Raw genomic sequence first — 16,373 nt, forward strand, 5'->3', positions numbered from 1 at the left:
ACAACTAAGAGACTCATATGCAACTATTACGGAAGGTTCAAACGCTCACTGATGCTCCAGAAGGAAAAACGATGCATTAAGAACTTTTGAAAACTCATGAAAACTTTTTAAAAAAATGTAACTTATTTTGTCATTTAAGTATATTCTGTAGCTTCTAAAGGGCAGTACTAAAAGAAAAAAAAAGAAAAAAGATATTTAGACAAAATAAAAATGTACACATCTTCATTGCGTTCAAAAGTTTTCACCCCTGGCTCTTGATGTATTGTGTTTCCTTCTGGAGCATCAGTGAGTGTTTGAACCTTCTGTAATAGTTGCATATGAGTCCTTCAGTTGTCCTCGGTGTGAAAAGATGGATCTCAAAATCATGCAGTCATTGTTGGAAAGGGTTCAAATACACAAAAATGCTGAAAAACCAAAGAATTTGTGGGACCTGAAAGACTTTTCTGATGGACAGCAGGCAGTTAAACTGTTCAGGACAAACAAGGGACTCATAAACTATCACTAAACAAGAAAACACAGCTGTGGATCATTCAGGTACCAACACGGTATTGATAATCAAGTGTATGTTAACTTTTGAACAGGGTCATTTTTATAAATTCAACCATTATTTTCTCTTGTGGACTATATGTAATCATCTTTTATGTGAAATATCTTATTCAGGTCAGTATTAAATAAAAAATAACATGCATTCTGTATGATCTCTCTTTTTTTGGCAAAATAATTAACATTTTGCGGATTCTGCAAGGTGTATGTAAACTTTTGACTTCAACTGTAACTTTATGCTGCTCCATTATCACCAATGCATGAAGCCAAAGAACTACACTCTGGGAAATAAAGTTAAAACCTTTAACATCTATGGAACCTTTTCATTCCCCAAAAGGTTCGTTAGATTATTACAATGTTCACCACAATAAGAAAACATGGTTTTGTTTTTGCTTTTGAAAAGAGTCAAATTTAAATTGAATGTTAACTCAAAGCTGCCATTCACCTGTCTGATGTTATGCCAGATCACGGGCCTTTAATGACGCACATCCTTGCTACTGGACAATATTATGACCAGTTCACTGACCTTATCAGGTCACATCATTATCATTTAGATGGTTAAGGCTCCTTGATTGTAGCTAACAGGTAATAATGTGATAAAATCACGCAGCAAAGAGGTATAAAAAGAGTCTCCTTATGGTGTACAAATGAACATCGCTGCTTAAAAGCCTCACTTACAAAATCGCTTCACTAGCTCTCAGTTTCAACCTTGGTAAAGTAAGTACTGCATCTTTACAGTGTTGTTGTATTGTTGAGTCTGTTGTGTTATTATTGTGTCTCTGGCACAGATATGTCTGGAGGTTTGATCTCAGTGGTTGGTCTGCTGTGTCTGCTGTCCGTTTGCTCGGCCTGTTACATCTCTAACTGCCCCATCGGAGGCAAACGATCTGTACAGGATTGGCCATCTCGACAGGTGTGTTCATTTATTCATGATAACTTCCTGACCTGAAATTGAACATTGAGCATTCATTTTCTCATTCTCTGCAGTGCATGTCATGTGGTCCTGGTGATCGTGGTCGGTGTTTTGGTCCCAGTATCTGCTGTGGTGAAGGTATCGGCTGCTTGGTTGGCTCTCCAGAAACACTCCGCTGCCTGGAGGAAGATTTTCTTCCCTCTCCATGTGAAGTGTCTGGAAAAACATGCGGTTATGAAGGACGCTGCGCTGCTCCTGGGGTCTGCTGTGACTCAGGTTAGTTTTACTTGTTTTACATCCTAAATTTACATTACATTTGAGGTCAAATGTTTACATCCCCCTTTCAGATTCTGCAAAATGTTTATTATTTTACCAAAATAAGAGGGATCATACAAAATGCATGTCATTGTTTATTTAGCACTGACCTGAATAAGATATTTCACGTAAAAGATGTTTACATATAGTCCACAAGAGAAAATAATAGCTGAATTTATAAAAATGACCTCGTTCTTGTTTCCTAATAGTGTGTTGTTACCTGAATGATCCACAGCTGTGTCTTTTCTGTTTAGTGATAGTTGCTCATGAGTCCCTTGTTTGTCCTGAACAGCTAAACTGCTGCCTGTTCTTCAGAAATGTCCTTCAGGTCCCACAAACTATTTGGTTTTCCAGCATTTTTGTGTATTATGACTGTATGATTTTGAGATCCATCTTTTCACACTGAGGACAACTGAGGGACTCATATACAACTATTACAGAAGGTTCAAACACTCACTGATGCTCCAGAAAGAAATACCATGCATGCATTAAGTCCCAGGGGATGAAAACTTTTGAACAGAATGGAGATGAGTACATTTTTCTTATTTTGCCTGAATATCATTTTTTTTCATTTAGTACCGCCATTCAGAGGCTACAGAAGATGTTTTCCAGAAGACAAAATAAGTAAAATTTACCTTGATCTTCACAATTTAAAAAGTTTTCACCCCTTCTTTCCTAATGCATCGTGTTTCCTTCTGGAGCATCAGTGAGTGTTTGAACCTTCTGTAATAGTTGAATATGAGTCCCTCAGTTGTCCTCAGTGTGAAAAGATGGATCTCAAAATCATACAGTCAATGTTGGAAAGGGTTCAAATACACAAAAATGCTGGAAAATCAAATAATTTGTGGGACCAGAAGATTTTTTCTGAAGAACAGCGGGCGGTTTAGCTGTTCAGGACAAACAAGGGACTCATGAAAAACTATCACTAAATAAAAAATAAAAAAAAAACAGCTGTGGATCATTCAGGTAACAACACAGTATTAAGAATCAAGTGTATGTAAACTTTTGAACAGGGTCATTTTTATAAATTCAACTATTATTTTCTCTTGTGGACTATATGTAAACATCTTTTATGTGAAATATCTTATTCAGGTCAGTGCTAAATAAACAATAACATGCATTTTGTATGACCCCTCTTATTTGGTAAAATAATTAACATTTTGAAGATTCTGAAAGGTGTATGTAAACTTTTGACTTCAACCATACTTCCATCATGAAAAATGTTTATTATAATGAAATCTAAATAAGCGTATTGAGATACCTAAATTGCTTCCCCCAAACTATTGTGCTCTGCTTGTCCAGAGCTAACTATAATTGATTATTTTGTATGTAAATCAGAGGGCTGCAGTATGGATCAGTCGTGTGTGGATGGAGACGCTGACGGTCCGGCCGTCGCTCAACCTGCCAGCAGCCAAGATATTTTGCTGAAGCTGCTGCACCTTTCAAACCACGCCCACCCCTTCAGACTCCACCAATGAAACGCTCACAGAGGAGTGACATCATCTCAGGAGGAGCCGACCACCAACCACAATGACTCATTACCTACATTTTTGTAAACCAACTTTGTATAGCCGCTAGATATTTGTATGGCTAATACATAGAAGCGGATATTAGTAGTGCTGTATTGATGATAGCTTGACTGTACGTTTGTGCAGCTATTAAACTCTGAGAGAAGTCCTGTGTTTAAGTGCATTTCATCTCAGCCACACATTCAACCAGAGACTAGTAGATACGTACATTTTAAGGTTCTGGTTAAGATTCTGAATACACTAACTCACAATGCACATGATTGAGGACAGTGGACAGATTGTTTGTTCTGATTGGAATGATCTTGTTTGTGGGGTCAAGGAGAATCTTATGTAACATCAAAGCAATGAACTTGAAACCCATTTCAGATTTCAGTCTAACTTTGATGACAATAAGTAATTTTGCCATTGTACTGAGCAGCCACTTTTGGATGTGTGTCACACATTGAAAAAATGCTCCAATGACATTGCACACACCAATTGGCACAGGCACTAGTGAAGGTCTGAGGATGATTTTAGTGAATTTACTGAAACGCTATCACATTTTGCACGTCAATAATTGTCATCTGTGCACGTTTCTGGATCTACACTCATTGAAGAGTGGAAACACTCACAGTTGGGCTGTTGAGAAATACTCAAAGATGGTGGGAATAAATGCTAAAAACAACAGAAGGCAAATGTGGAACAAACTGGATATGCGAAGAGGTCAGAAGGTACCCAGAAGGTTCCTGTGATTCAGAGAGCAAAATGGTGACTTGTTGCTGTCCTCTGCAGGTCAGGTAAAGCATTACAAGGCCACCACACTGCAAGTGAGTTTATGGTCAGTGGAGTTTATTCAGGCCTGAATAATTTGGAAGGAGATCATAACACCATAATCACCTTAATTTCCAAAGTCCAAATGCTCAGCTCTGCTAAAACTACAATAAATCCCTCCTCCTCTCTTATACACACACATTTAATGTTTGCATGAGCATTACTAAAAAGACAGTCACAGTAAGATTATGTTGTTTATTCAGAATAATTAAAAATACTGACATATACAAATAGACTTATAGGCAGAAACATCATGGATGTTCAAATCAAAGAAGCATGTTTGATTTGGAGCCAAATGGACAGAAAGACAAAATAGATTTTTTTTTTTTACTTTTGCATAATGAAGTTCCACAATTATTCCAGGTACAAAATGAATAGTGCCCCAAAGTTATTGCAATTTTAAAGACAAAATATTGTTTACCCTATGTGATTCATACAGAAACAAGCTTTCATTGTATGCCGGTGATTTAAGGAATCCATCCAAAATTTTTAAATTTCAAAATATTAAATTTTGTCGTCACAACAAAGACAAAAAGTTGAGTAGTTAAGTAAAGTTTCATTATAAACAATAACAGTCATTTTTATTGAAAGTAAATCATTGTTATCTAAAAGCTTACAGTGTTGTTCACATAAAAAAACGTCTGATCACTGGCAGTCGATTTCAGTTGCGATTTTGCTTGGTTCATTATAAAAAAAACTATTTTTAGGACTTAAACTCATGCATACTATAAGATTACATCATATTTGATTATCATGATCACAATCTTAGAAAGACCAGTCAGAACGGTCTTTTTAGGTGTCAAACACACATCTGATACGCTCTTAAAAATATAGGTGCTTCACAATGCCATAGAAAAACCCTTTTGTCTAAATGGTTCCATAAAGAAACCCTTTAACATCTGAAGAACCTTTCTGTTTCACAAAAAAGGTTCTTTGTGGGGAAAGAAGGTTCTACAGATTATAAAAAGGTAAGAAAGAGATTGTTCTTCAAAGAACCTTTGACTGAATTGTTCTTTGTAGAACCAAAAATGGTTCTTCTATGGCATCGCTGTGAAGAAACTTTTCAAGCACCTTCATTTTTAAGAGTGTACTCAGGCATTTTAAATCATCAAATCTTCTTCATGTCAGCCTTGGTCTCTGCTGCTGCTCCACGTCGTCTCATTGAGCTGATTGACTCTATGCGTTGTCTCAGTTTGGACTCCCAGTCGTCTGATCGCTCCAGAACTTCATAGCGCGTCTCTAGCTTGTCTAACGCCTTCACTGCTTCAGGGAGGTCAAGGGTCAAACCGGCCTTCTGCACGGTCTCCTGAAACTTGACAGGTGATGCGGTCGCTAAGCAGCATCTGAGTACAAAGAGCTTTTGATTTAAATTACTGTATAATACATCACAAAAACAGGAAGAATAGTTACTGCCACAAGTCTGTATTTAATTATTTACACACAAATCTGCATTTGATTTTCATACAAATAGTACAGAATCACTCTGTGACTCTAGTACAGTGTCACTCTGAACACCACTGTATGTGCAACAAATGCAAAATAAACTGAGCTGTCATGCATTCAATTGCATAGCGTGACTAGCTAAAGAAGCTAAAGAGAAGCTAAGCTGACTTATATGCAAAAAGCATGGTGCAGCATTGATCTGAAACGCCTCGTTTGCACAGCAGTCAAGTGAATGGTTTTCTGGAGCTACATGCATCTGTAGATTAGCAAATGTTAATTTTCACACTTTAGGAGTATTTATAGCTTCTAACAAGCTGTGTAACTATGAGGAATGATTACCTCAAAATGTACGTCAGTATGCAATTTTTTTCACATGATCTGTGCAAATCTGTAGAGTTTTTATTTAGGAGGACTACATGCATGAATCTTTAACAGGAACTAAGGGCTCATCCACATAAAGCCAGAGTTTTTTATATCCGATCTTTTTTTCCTCACTTCAAAAAAAAAAATCGCAAACACAGCATTGTCTAAAGAAATATCTGTCTACATAAAACTACTGAAATCAACTCGGTGCAGTATACATGCCAGACCAGTATGTGAAGCTGTTTTTCTGCCACAGAGATACACTAAAAATGGAGAAGACTTGGAGCATGCACCAAAATCTTGCACGCTGTATACAAACCCAACACAACAACAAGACAAAGAACATGTCGAGATGTTCTTCGAAAAGAAATATACAGATTGGTTGCACACATGAAAATGCAAGCCTGTTGTTTTCAGATTTATCCACTCTGAGACCCGGTTTCAAAAAATAGCAGTTTCAGGCTTCCAAAACGTTGGATCCGTCTGGACGAAACGCAGATACGGTACAGATTTTTTACATATACAGCTAATCGTGTCTCTGTGTGGACGGACCCTAAATGTAGAATTTCCACCATATAAAATGTATTCACGCAGCGCTGTATTTCTGCTTTTCCATAACCATCAGGGAGTGACTCTGAATTTTTATTTAGCCCACCTGCCATTTTTGTTCAGACCAATTATATTTAACATATGCACTGATTTATTGATAATAATAATAATATGTTTTTAAAATATTATTTTATTCAAAACTTGTATTATTTGAACTTTAACAGGCCTGTTTACACCAAGAAAGATAGCTATAAAGATGATTACAATCAGGGGTGCACATAACTTTTTCAGTTTTTCACACCCCACATAGTGAAACCCATTAAATATCAGTGAATGAAATGTTACAGTTTTGCATTGTGCGTTAAAAAATGGCAGCGGATAGCCTAGATTTATGCTTTCAGTCGAATTGTCGACTGGTAATTTCCATTAACGCAAATGACTGTTATAGTTGTGGTGTGGAATTGCTAATGTTTTACATTCAGAACTATTTTTAAAATTAAAACTATATCTTTATTGTTAGTGTTGCAGTTATCGTCCTTGGTGTAAACGGCCCTTACATCATAGTTTTTAATAATCATTTTACAGTATAGGATGTTACCATAGACATCAATGTGTTGTTTCAACTAACTTTAACATTCTTTTAAATCCCACTGTCACCTTTTCCACCAGTAATTTGCCAAATTTGTCTATTATCAATCTGCCTTTGGAGACATCACAGGATGTTCTCACATTAAAAAAACAAAAACAATTTATTAATAAAATTTAAAAGTTAGAGGTTAAAGGATAAATGATATGACAGGCTCAGGTATAAACAAAATATAGTGTGCATGTGTAAGACCTGTTTTCTCCGGGTCTGATGGGGGTGTGATAGTGCTGCCATACGCCTACAGCAGTATGAGGACAGATGAGATAGTGATTGTCCTGCCAGCATCTCCTCATGGCCTCCAGTATCCCATCATCAGACACCGAGTTGGACGACAACACCTCACACAACTACAGTGGAAAATGTAACTCTATTATCATCGAGGTCTGATAGGCTAAATGCGACTATAAAGCATGTAGATATTAAGATATTATAATCATCAACATTATGATTTCCTGTAAAGCTGCTTTGAAACAATGTGTATGTGAATGAACTGGCTTTACTACACACACTAGCAGACACAGCTGTACAGTGATGTACAGTCAAACCCCGAAATTATTCATACTCCTGGCAAATTCTGACTTAAAGTTACTTTTTTTCAATCAGCAAGTTTTTTTATTAGAAATGAGACAGACGTCTCCCAGAAGATAATAAGACGATGTACAAGAAGCATCATTGTGGAAAAAATTATTACTCATCTTCTATTTACATTTGAACAAAAAGTGGCATGTCCAAAATTATTCATACCCTTCTCAATAATCAATAGAAAAGCCTTTATTGGCTATTACAGCAATCAAACGCTTCCTATAATTGCTGACCAGCTTTTTGCATGTCTCCACTGGTATGTTTGCCCATTGATCTTTAGCGATGAGCTCCAACACTTTTAGGTTGGAGGGTCTCCTTGCCATCACTCTGATCTTTAGCTCCCTCCAGAGATTCTCAATTGGATTTAAGTCAGGACTCTGGCTGGGCCACTGCAAAACGTTAATGTTTTTGTCTGCTAACCATTTCTTTCTTGATGTTGCTGCTAAGAATTTTGATGTATTGCTCCTTTTTCATGGTGCCGTTTACTGCGATTAGGTTCCCTGGTCCGCTGGCTCAAAAACACCCCCAAAACATTAGGTTCGCACCACCATGTTTGACAGTGGGGATGGTGTTCTTAGGGTTGAAGGCTTCTTTTTTACGCCAAATGAAGGCTACATCATTGTGGCCAAACAATTTAATTTTTGTTTCATCTGACCATAAAACAGAAGACCAGAAGTCTTCTTTGTCCAAATGAGCATTTGCAAAGGCCAAGTGGGCTTTTGTGTGTCTTATCTGGAGAAGTGGTGTCCTCCTTGGTCTGCGTCCGTAGAACCCAGCGGTGTGCAATGTCCGTTGGACTGTCTGCCTTGAGCCACCAGCAGAGCCCAGATTCATCAGGATGGCCTTGGTGGTGATCCTTGGATTCTTTTGACCTCTCTCACTATCCTCCTGGCCAGCACAGGTGTCACTTTTGGCTTCCAACCACGTCCTCTGAGACGTCTTGTATTTTTTAATAATACTTTGCACTGTAGCCGCTGGAACTTCAAAACATTTAGATATGGTCTTATAACCCTTTCCTGACTTGTGAGCAGCCACAATGCGCAGCCGCAGGTCCTCAGTAAGCTCCTTTGTCTTAGCCATGATGACTGTCCATAAACCAACAGCAGAGAGCTTCTGTTTTTCACCTGTTGAGTTGATTAAAACAGCTGTTCCCAATGAATCAGGCTAATTAGGATGCTTTAGAACAGCTTGGACTATTTGGAATGGTATAGAACTTTGGATTTTCCCATAGACTTTGACAGTTTGCAAAGGGTATGAATAATATTGGATATGCCACTTTTTGTTCAAATGTAAATAAAAGCTGAGAAATATTTTTTTCCACAATGATGCCACTTGTACATCGTCTTATTATCGTTTGGGAGAAGCCTGTGCCATTTCCAGTCAAAAAAAAAACTTGCTGGTTGAATTAAAGTAACTTTAAGTCAGAATTTGCCAGGGGTATGAATCATTTCAGGCTTGACTATAAATGGGTTTATTGTTGACCTGCTGATGGAGTGACGCAGGAAGAGTGAGTTTGTGTGTCCTCTGAAACTCGTCAATCAAACTCTTCACCATCGCTCCATCTCGACCGGACAGCAGCCAGAACAAGCGCTCCAGGTTATATGGGTCCTGTGAACATTCACAGCTGTATTCACACACACACACACACACACACAGCATGAAGACAAATAAACCTCAGAGAGCAGCGGCACCTGGATGTCGATGGCAGGAGCAAGAGTTTGCTTGACCGAGTCGGACATGGAGAAATCTCCGCTCTGGACCGTGCGGTGGACAATGTCATTGGAGTTGACCACGGCCACGAGACGCAGAGGGATTCCCATCAGCTTCATGATGTACCCAGCTGAAACACCACACAGTCAGTGATGAACAAAATATAAAACACAAGCATACCTGGAGTCTCTGATTACATTTATCTCAATGGCAGCTGCTTGGCTGAAGCATTCAGAACCTGAAGGACATGATCTAAAATGTGCGTTCAAATTTACATGCAGATGAACTGCTCACAATAAATCCAATAACAAGCATTCATTTCATGCCGACTTTAAGATCCTCTAAAAAAACATTGCTTATAAAACCTCTAGAGTAATGTAATGGAAATGTACACTACAAGTCAAAAGTATTTGGACAGTAAGATTGTCACATGATCCTTTAGAAATCATTCTAATATTCTGATTTGCTGCTCAAAAAACATTTATTATTATTATTATGTAAAATGTTAATCTTTGGATCTTTCAATTCATCAAAAAATCCTGACAAAATGTACTGTTTAAAATAATGATGATGATAATAATAATAAATTTTTCTTGAACAGCAAATCAGCATATTAGAATGATTTCTGAAGGATCATGTGACACTGAAGACTTGAGTAATGATGCTGAAATTTCAGCTTTGAATAAATTACATTTGAAAATATATTCAAATATAAAGCAGTTTTTATAATATTAAAGAGTATTAAAGAGATTAGACATTAAATATCAATTTCCAACATTAAAATAAGATCTTGTCAGGAAACATGTTTATCTGTCATGAAAACACCGTTTCTACATCTCTCTTGTGGTTGTGGGCGTTGCTGTCTGCAGGTTTTTGTTCTTCACCTGTGATGTTTCCCGCTCCTCCAGTAGGCACCAGCACCTCCAGCACGGGCAGAGCATCTCCTCCAGCCTGTGGCACACTCTGTAGGTATGCGAACAGGAAATGAGCCAGCTGGATAAGGATCCTGGACCAGTTCACAGAGTTCAGACTCATGAGACTATGGCGCTGCACCAGGTCTGAATCCGTAAACAGTTTCCTCACCGGAACATCAAGGTCGTCAGACGTTCCATCAGCTGTGGTTACAAACACACAGAAAGAGTCACAGCACACTGCGGACATGCTATATATATAATTTTTTTGACTTCTAGGATTTTTGATAACACAGCTATGTCATAATTATTCAACCCTTACTCAGTGTTGCTGTTTTTTACTCACTTACTTGTATGGTGGGGAACAAAATTGGCTTAAAACACAATTAAACCTTTAGAAACTCTATTAGAAAACTGAATTAGCTTGAGCTGTTACACATACATACAGTTAGCCCATGCAGGTCGACAAAGCTTTCACAAAAGCTATAGAGAAGAAATAATTTTATTACTTTAGAAAGTTTAAGGCTATATGAAGATTTCGAAAACATTAAAAGTGCCTAGAGACACAGCTGGCAGCCTTATTCCTTAGTTTTAAATATGTTGTACCAGAAAACCGTTGAGGGTGTTGAAGAAAAAACACAATATCTTAAAATGTTTGATCAGAACAACTGAGGAAAATGTGCAATTCACAGCTAAAGACTTTCAAGAGAACCCAATGAAAGGTGGAAAAACATTTCAATGCAGAGTATAAGATGAACATGAGACAAGCATGGCCTTCATGTTGGGTCATCTTGCCATCTTGATCAAGAAGAACAAAAAGGCCAACTTGAACATGCTAAAATTCATTTGGATAGACCTGCCCACATGGAAAGAACCTATATGAGGATATATGCGCATATATGAAACCTATATGCAGTATATATGCACATATATGATAATATATATGCGTATATATGCCACATATAGGCAAAATTGAGGTGCATATATGTGCATACAGGCCATATAGGTCTCCTGTATTGCTTCTTTATATCCACATATAAGCCCTACATGTACATACAAGCCCACATGGAAAGAACCTATATGAGGATATATGTGCATGTATGTACGCACATATGTACACATATATAAAATTGGCCGTTTTCCTATATTATATGTACATATATGCACATATATGTGCATATATGTACATTTAATATAGGAAAACGGCCAATTTTATATATGTCACAAATATTAAAAACCTATATCAAAACCTATATTAAAACATATATGTTTATATAGGTTCTTTCCGTGTGGGTGTCTAGTTCTTTGGGGTGATGTAACCAAAACTGAACTTTCTGTACTCATTGTTTCATGCAAAGAAAGCAAAAAATGAACACCATCTCCCTCGCCAAACATGGAGGAGGATTAGTCCTGTTATGGGGGTATTTTTGTTGCAGAAAGTGGAAATCATGACTGTATGAAGGACATCATGGATTCTTTAAAGTATCAGGTCATTTTGGCAAGAATTGTGATGCCGTTGGTGCAAAGACTGAAGCTGATGGTCAATGGACTTCCTTGCAGGACAATCATCCCAAAGTATATACATCCAAATCTACTTAAGCTTGGTTCAGGGATCAGTCATTGAATGTTCTTGAGTGGCCTGTTCAGTCTCCAGATTTAATTCTCATTGAAAATATTTGCTTGAATTTGAAGAAAGCAGTGGCAAAGTGAAAACCAAAGATCATCAGTGATCTGAAAGCTTTTTCAGGTGAGAAATGGGCCAAGATTGCAATAGAGAGGTGACAGGAGCTTCTAAGCACTTCCAGGCAGTGTTTATTGGTGGTTTTAAAGAATAAAAGATTCTGCACCAAATTTGACTTCTGGGAGTTGAATAATTTTGAACAAATGTTTAGAGCCAATTTGATTTTATTTTCCATTATTCTTCAACCTACATCCTCAGGATTACTCAAATGTGTATTAATAATCTTTCTCTAATAACGTACTGATGCTTTTGTTGATTTGTTTTTACTAAATTTTGTTCTCTACAGCAAAATGTCTTGCAGGTCAAGGGGGTTGAATAACTTTGATTGCGATTTTCAGCATTGTTAATCTAGTCATCAGTGTCACGTGACGCTTCTGAAATCCTTCTAATATGCTGATTTGCTGTTCAAGAAACATTTCTGATAATTATCAATGTTAAAACCGAATATTTTTTGTGTAAACTGTGATGCATTTTATTTTCCAGGATTCTTTGATGAATAGAAAGCATAAAACAACAGCATTTTTTTTTTAAATAGAAATCTTGAAAAATTATAAATGCTTGTACTGTCACTTTTGATTCATTTAATGCCTCCTTGACGAATAAAAGTGTCAATTTCTTTACTAGTATTACCTGCAAACACATGGACGTTGTCCGCTATGCTGGTGGTCATCTGTAGTTCCTGTACTCTGGTAATGCGTCCACGGGGAAACACCACCACTATGTCCACCTCACTCATACCAAACACACTTCTGATGGCCGAGCTGCCCGTGTCGCCTGACGTACCTGAAACAACAGTCCGTCTGAATCTCCATCACAGGACATGGGACTTCCGAGCACATTTGAGACAGGTGTCACTTCATACCTACTAGTATTGTAGCCCGCTTGCCATCTTTGCGCAGGAAGTACTGCAGAAACTGAGCGGTGCAGCGCAGGGCCAGATCCTTAAATGCCAGCGTTTCTCCATGAAAAAGTTCCAGGATGGACAGCGAGTCCTTCAGCTGGATCAATCTCACAATTTCAGGTATGGAGAAGTTAGACAGGGCCTGTGAAATGAGCCCTACAGAGAGACAGACAGCAGTAAGTTTGGACTTGTTCATGATGTCTGATATATGTTTGATTCAGGACGTGTCTCACCTTCCAGATCATGTCGCGGTATCTCCTGCTCAGTGATGTAGAGGCAGCAGATCTCACACAGCAGCTGTTGGTATGACAGACCTCTCCAGCTGCGCAGTGTTTCAGGAGACAGTGATGGGATGGTCTCTGGCATGAACATGCCTCCATCTGGGGCATATCCAGAGAACAGCACATCTCTGAAGCTACGGCCCTGAACACCTGCACGCGTGCTGCAATAACGCATCCTATGGGAACAACAGCACAAATTAATAAATAGTTCACCCAAAAATGAAAATGAGCTGAAAATGTCCTCATCTTATAAAAACATCATAATAATCCAGAAGTAATGAAATTATTAAGATGTTTTTAGGACTTAACTTAGTGTTATTATGGGCTCATATTTTAGTGGTTTGAAGTTAAAAAGGTTTTAATGACGGATGTTCCCTATAAACACGCAGCTTTTGGCTTCACAGGATGTTAACTTATGGAGTTATGTTTTTATCAGCTATTTGGATTCTCATTCTGATGGCACCCATTCACTGCAGATGATCCGTTGGTGAGCAAGTGATGGAAGGCTGCATTTCTCCAAATCTGATAAAGAAACAACCTAATCTACAACTAAACAGCTAATTTTTGAGTGAAATATTCCTTTAACCTTTCCTGGACACTCATGAGCGACTGACATTTCATACTTGTGTACATTTTTGTGTGCTGTGTTGCCAAACCTTAGTTAGAATACAGAAATGTCTCTATTTCAAAGTTTTTGTTTTTAGATCACTGGATGATGTTTTGAAGTTTCATATTATGTACAATTCTCCCTAGGGCTGGGCGATTAATCGAAAAGTAATCGAAATCGACATTCAGAACCTATAATCGATCAAATTTTCCCAGGTCAATTATTTCAATTACTTTCCCTTTAAAAACACTACTGCGTGTGGAGTCACGTGACCCCGCTCCGTTACGTTGCGTTATTCCGCCGACATGTCGATGGAGAGCTTACAGGATATACAAGAGTAATTTTATTTAGAAGAGATACTGCTTATTTTCTACTTTTAATATTTATTATTATTTTATAAATAATTTATTTTGTTTCCAAAAGTGCAAGTTATTTATTTTCACTAATTTAAGAAAAATGTGACTTTTCATTTTAAGCAATGTGTGCTTTAATTTCAGTTGTTCAACACTGATGTTCAATAAATAATCATAGATAGGAGATAGTGTGTGCACCCTTCATTCAAAAATCTCTCACTTAATATGTGCGCATATTTACTGTACAAAACTTGTCAGTGAACTATGAGGGCAAAAAAATAAATATTATTTAAATATAATTAAATACAATTTTATTAATGAATAAAATAATCGTTCATTAATCGTAATCGGGTTAAAATGTTCAATTAATCGAGATTTTGATTTTAGGCCAAATCGCCCAGCCCTAATTCTCCCTATAATTCGACGTTTATACTCACTAAAGAAACAAACAGACATAATTTAATGACATTCTTATGTAAGGATCAAAGGTCTAAAAACTTTTTCATGTAATTCCTGCAGCTGTTTCCAGTGTTGTATTGGTTAAAAATGGCGTTTAATCAGAGCTTTTATTTGTGTGTTTACATTCATGCTATTAGGTTATAAGTGAAGCAGAATAAGATAATCAATACCTGTGACAGACTGGACTCTTGTGACTCACGACCGACTCTGCTGCACTCTGACCAGTTCTGTTTTCAGAGACTAGCGGGTTCATGGAGGACACAAAAGCTCACTGTTCCTGGGACATGTAGTTCATTATCGAGTTTACACTAGTTTTAGTTCATGAGTAAACGACAAGCGACAAACATAAAACGCACGGGGCTTTGTAAACTGGACGTAATTGCTCTAAATAACAATGATCCTATTTTCAATCTGCCTTGTGCATTTACAATTGAATCATTGTTAAAGTAATCAGTTTAGGTGTAAATTATGTGGTGCTGAAGCGAAACGTAGACAGCGCTTTCACGTGATACATGTTACTTTTCCCAGCGCTGTTAGGAAAAACCAATCACAGACGTTTGTGCTTACATGAAAGGACAACATTTTCTATGTTGCTTGAATGGAATATAAAACATACGCTACCTGATACCAAAAAAAAAAAAAAAAAAGATCTCTGATGAAATCGGAATGTCTCAAAAAGACATGTAAAATAACAAAATAATAAATATAAAAAAATAACGTAATATTTACATCAACTTTTATTTTTGAAACTAAAAAGTAGAACAGCGTCTAATCACTGAAGGATTAAATGTAGCTGGAGTGTTTTCAAACTTGTCAAACTTCTTTACTCTGTGGCTTTATTGTTGACACTCAGTTACTACTTAGACAAAAAAATCAATTCTTCAAATACAGTGCATTCAGAAAATATTCAGACCCCCTTCACTTTTTTCAATTTTGTAGCCTGATCATAGCCTGATACTACAATTGTTTATTTTTTTTTCTCATTAGTCTACACTTCGTACCTCATAATGACAAAGCGAAAACAGAATTTTAGAAGTGTCTGTAAATTTGTTAAAAATAAAAAACTGAAATATCAGATTTGCATAAGTATTCAGACCCTTTACTCAGTACTTAATTGAAACACCTTTGGCAGCAATTACAGCCTTGAGTCTTTTTGGGTATGAGGCAAAAAGCTGTGCACACCTGGATTGGGGGATTTCCTGCTATTCTTCTTTGCAAATCCTCTCAAGCTCGGTTTGGTTGGATGGGGACCGTGGTGAAAAAAAACATCCCTGCTGTTTTTTTTTTTCAGCAGGGATGGACAGCCATTTCAAGTCTCCCCAGAAATGTTTGTTAGGGTTCAAGTTAGGGCTTAACAGAGTTGCCCCAAGCCACTCCTGTGTTCCCTGGTGAAAAAAACAGCTAAAACCAGCCTAGGCTGGTTGGCTGGTTTTAGCTGGTCATAGCTGGTCGTCAGGCTGGTTTTAGAGGGGTTTTGGCCATTTTTCCAGCCTGGCCAGACTGGTCAGGCTGGAAAACCACCAGCTTAAACCAGCTTGACCAGCTTGGCCAGGCTGGGAGACCAGCTAAAACCAGCTACTTCCAGCTTAAACCAGCTAAAACCAGCCAACCAGCCTAGGCTGGTTTTAGCTGTTTTTTTCAGCAGGGTTACCTTGGCTGTGTGCTTAGGGTCATTGTCCTGTTGGAAGGCGAACCTCTGACCCAGTCTGAGGTCCCA

General features: G+C 37.7%; 2 protein-coding genes across 3 annotated transcripts; one reads left to right on the plus strand and one right to left on the minus strand.

Annotated features, from left to right (window-relative positions):
- Positions 1–1,189: 1,189 nt before the first annotated feature.
- Positions 1,190–3,445, plus strand: oxt (oxytocin). Of its 2 annotated transcripts, none has more exons than XM_073839981.1 (4): positions 1,190–1,260; positions 1,332–1,456; positions 1,531–1,732; positions 3,110–3,445. In XM_073839981.1, exons 2-4 carry the CDS (start codon positions 1,334–1,336, stop codon positions 3,247–3,249), a joined length of 465 nt encoding a protein of 154 aa, XP_073696082.1. In that variant the 5' UTR covers positions 1,190–1,260; positions 1,332–1,333; the 3' UTR covers positions 3,250–3,445. The 2 variants fall into 2 exon arrangements, with proteins under 2 accessions (XP_073696082.1, XP_073696083.1); XM_073839982.1 differs by having other exon boundaries at positions 1,237–1,255.
- Positions 3,446–4,291: 846 nt separating this feature from the next.
- thnsl2 (threonine synthase-like 2) lies at positions 4,292–14,965 on the minus strand. Its single transcript, XM_073839407.1, has 9 exons — positions 14,827–14,965; positions 13,190–13,413; positions 12,918–13,112; positions 12,686–12,838; positions 10,288–10,518; positions 9,385–9,533; positions 9,176–9,301; positions 7,304–7,458; positions 4,292–5,453 (listed from the first exon to the last, which is right to left on the minus strand). Exons 1-9 carry the CDS (start codon positions 14,907–14,909, stop codon positions 5,219–5,221), a joined length of 1,551 nt encoding a protein of 516 aa, XP_073695508.1. The 5' UTR covers positions 14,910–14,965; the 3' UTR covers positions 4,292–5,218.
- Positions 14,966–16,373: the final 1,408 nt, after the last annotated feature.

This window comes from Garra rufa, chromosome 5 (assembly GCF_049309525.1).
Source record: "Garra rufa chromosome 5, GarRuf1.0, whole genome shotgun sequence".
Lineage (NCBI taxonomy): Eukaryota > Metazoa > Chordata > Actinopteri > Cypriniformes > Cyprinidae > Garra > Garra rufa.

What these genes read in the sequence shown, in the direction of transcription:
- oxt (XM_073839981.1), top strand. Translation starts at nt 1,334, where the DNA reads ATGTCTGGAGGTTTGATCTCAGTGGTTGGTCTGCTGTGTCTGCTGTCC. An exon ending in AGGATTGGCCATCTCGACAG is followed by an intron (nt 1,457 to 1,530) that starts GTGTGTTCATTT and finishes CATTCTCTGCAG; the next exon opens with TGCATGTCATGTGGTCCTGG. An exon ending in TGGGGTCTGCTGTGACTCAG is followed by an intron (nt 1,733 to 3,109) that starts GTTAGTTTTACT and finishes TATGTAAATCAG; the next exon opens with AGGGCTGCAGTATGGATCAG.
- thnsl2 (XM_073839407.1), bottom strand. Translation starts at nt 14,909, where the DNA reads ATGAACCCGCTAGTCTCTGAAAACAGAACTGGTCAGAGTGCAGCAGAG. An exon ending in CAACGTCCATGTGTTTGCAG is followed by an intron (nt 10,519 to 12,685) that starts GTAATACTAGTA and finishes TTGTAACCACAG; the next exon opens with CTGATGGAACGTCTGACGAC. An exon ending in ATCAGACCCGGAGAAAACAG is followed by an intron (nt 5,454 to 7,303) that starts GTCTTACACATG and finishes CTTTGTACTCAG; the next exon opens with ATGCTGCTTAGCGACCGCAT.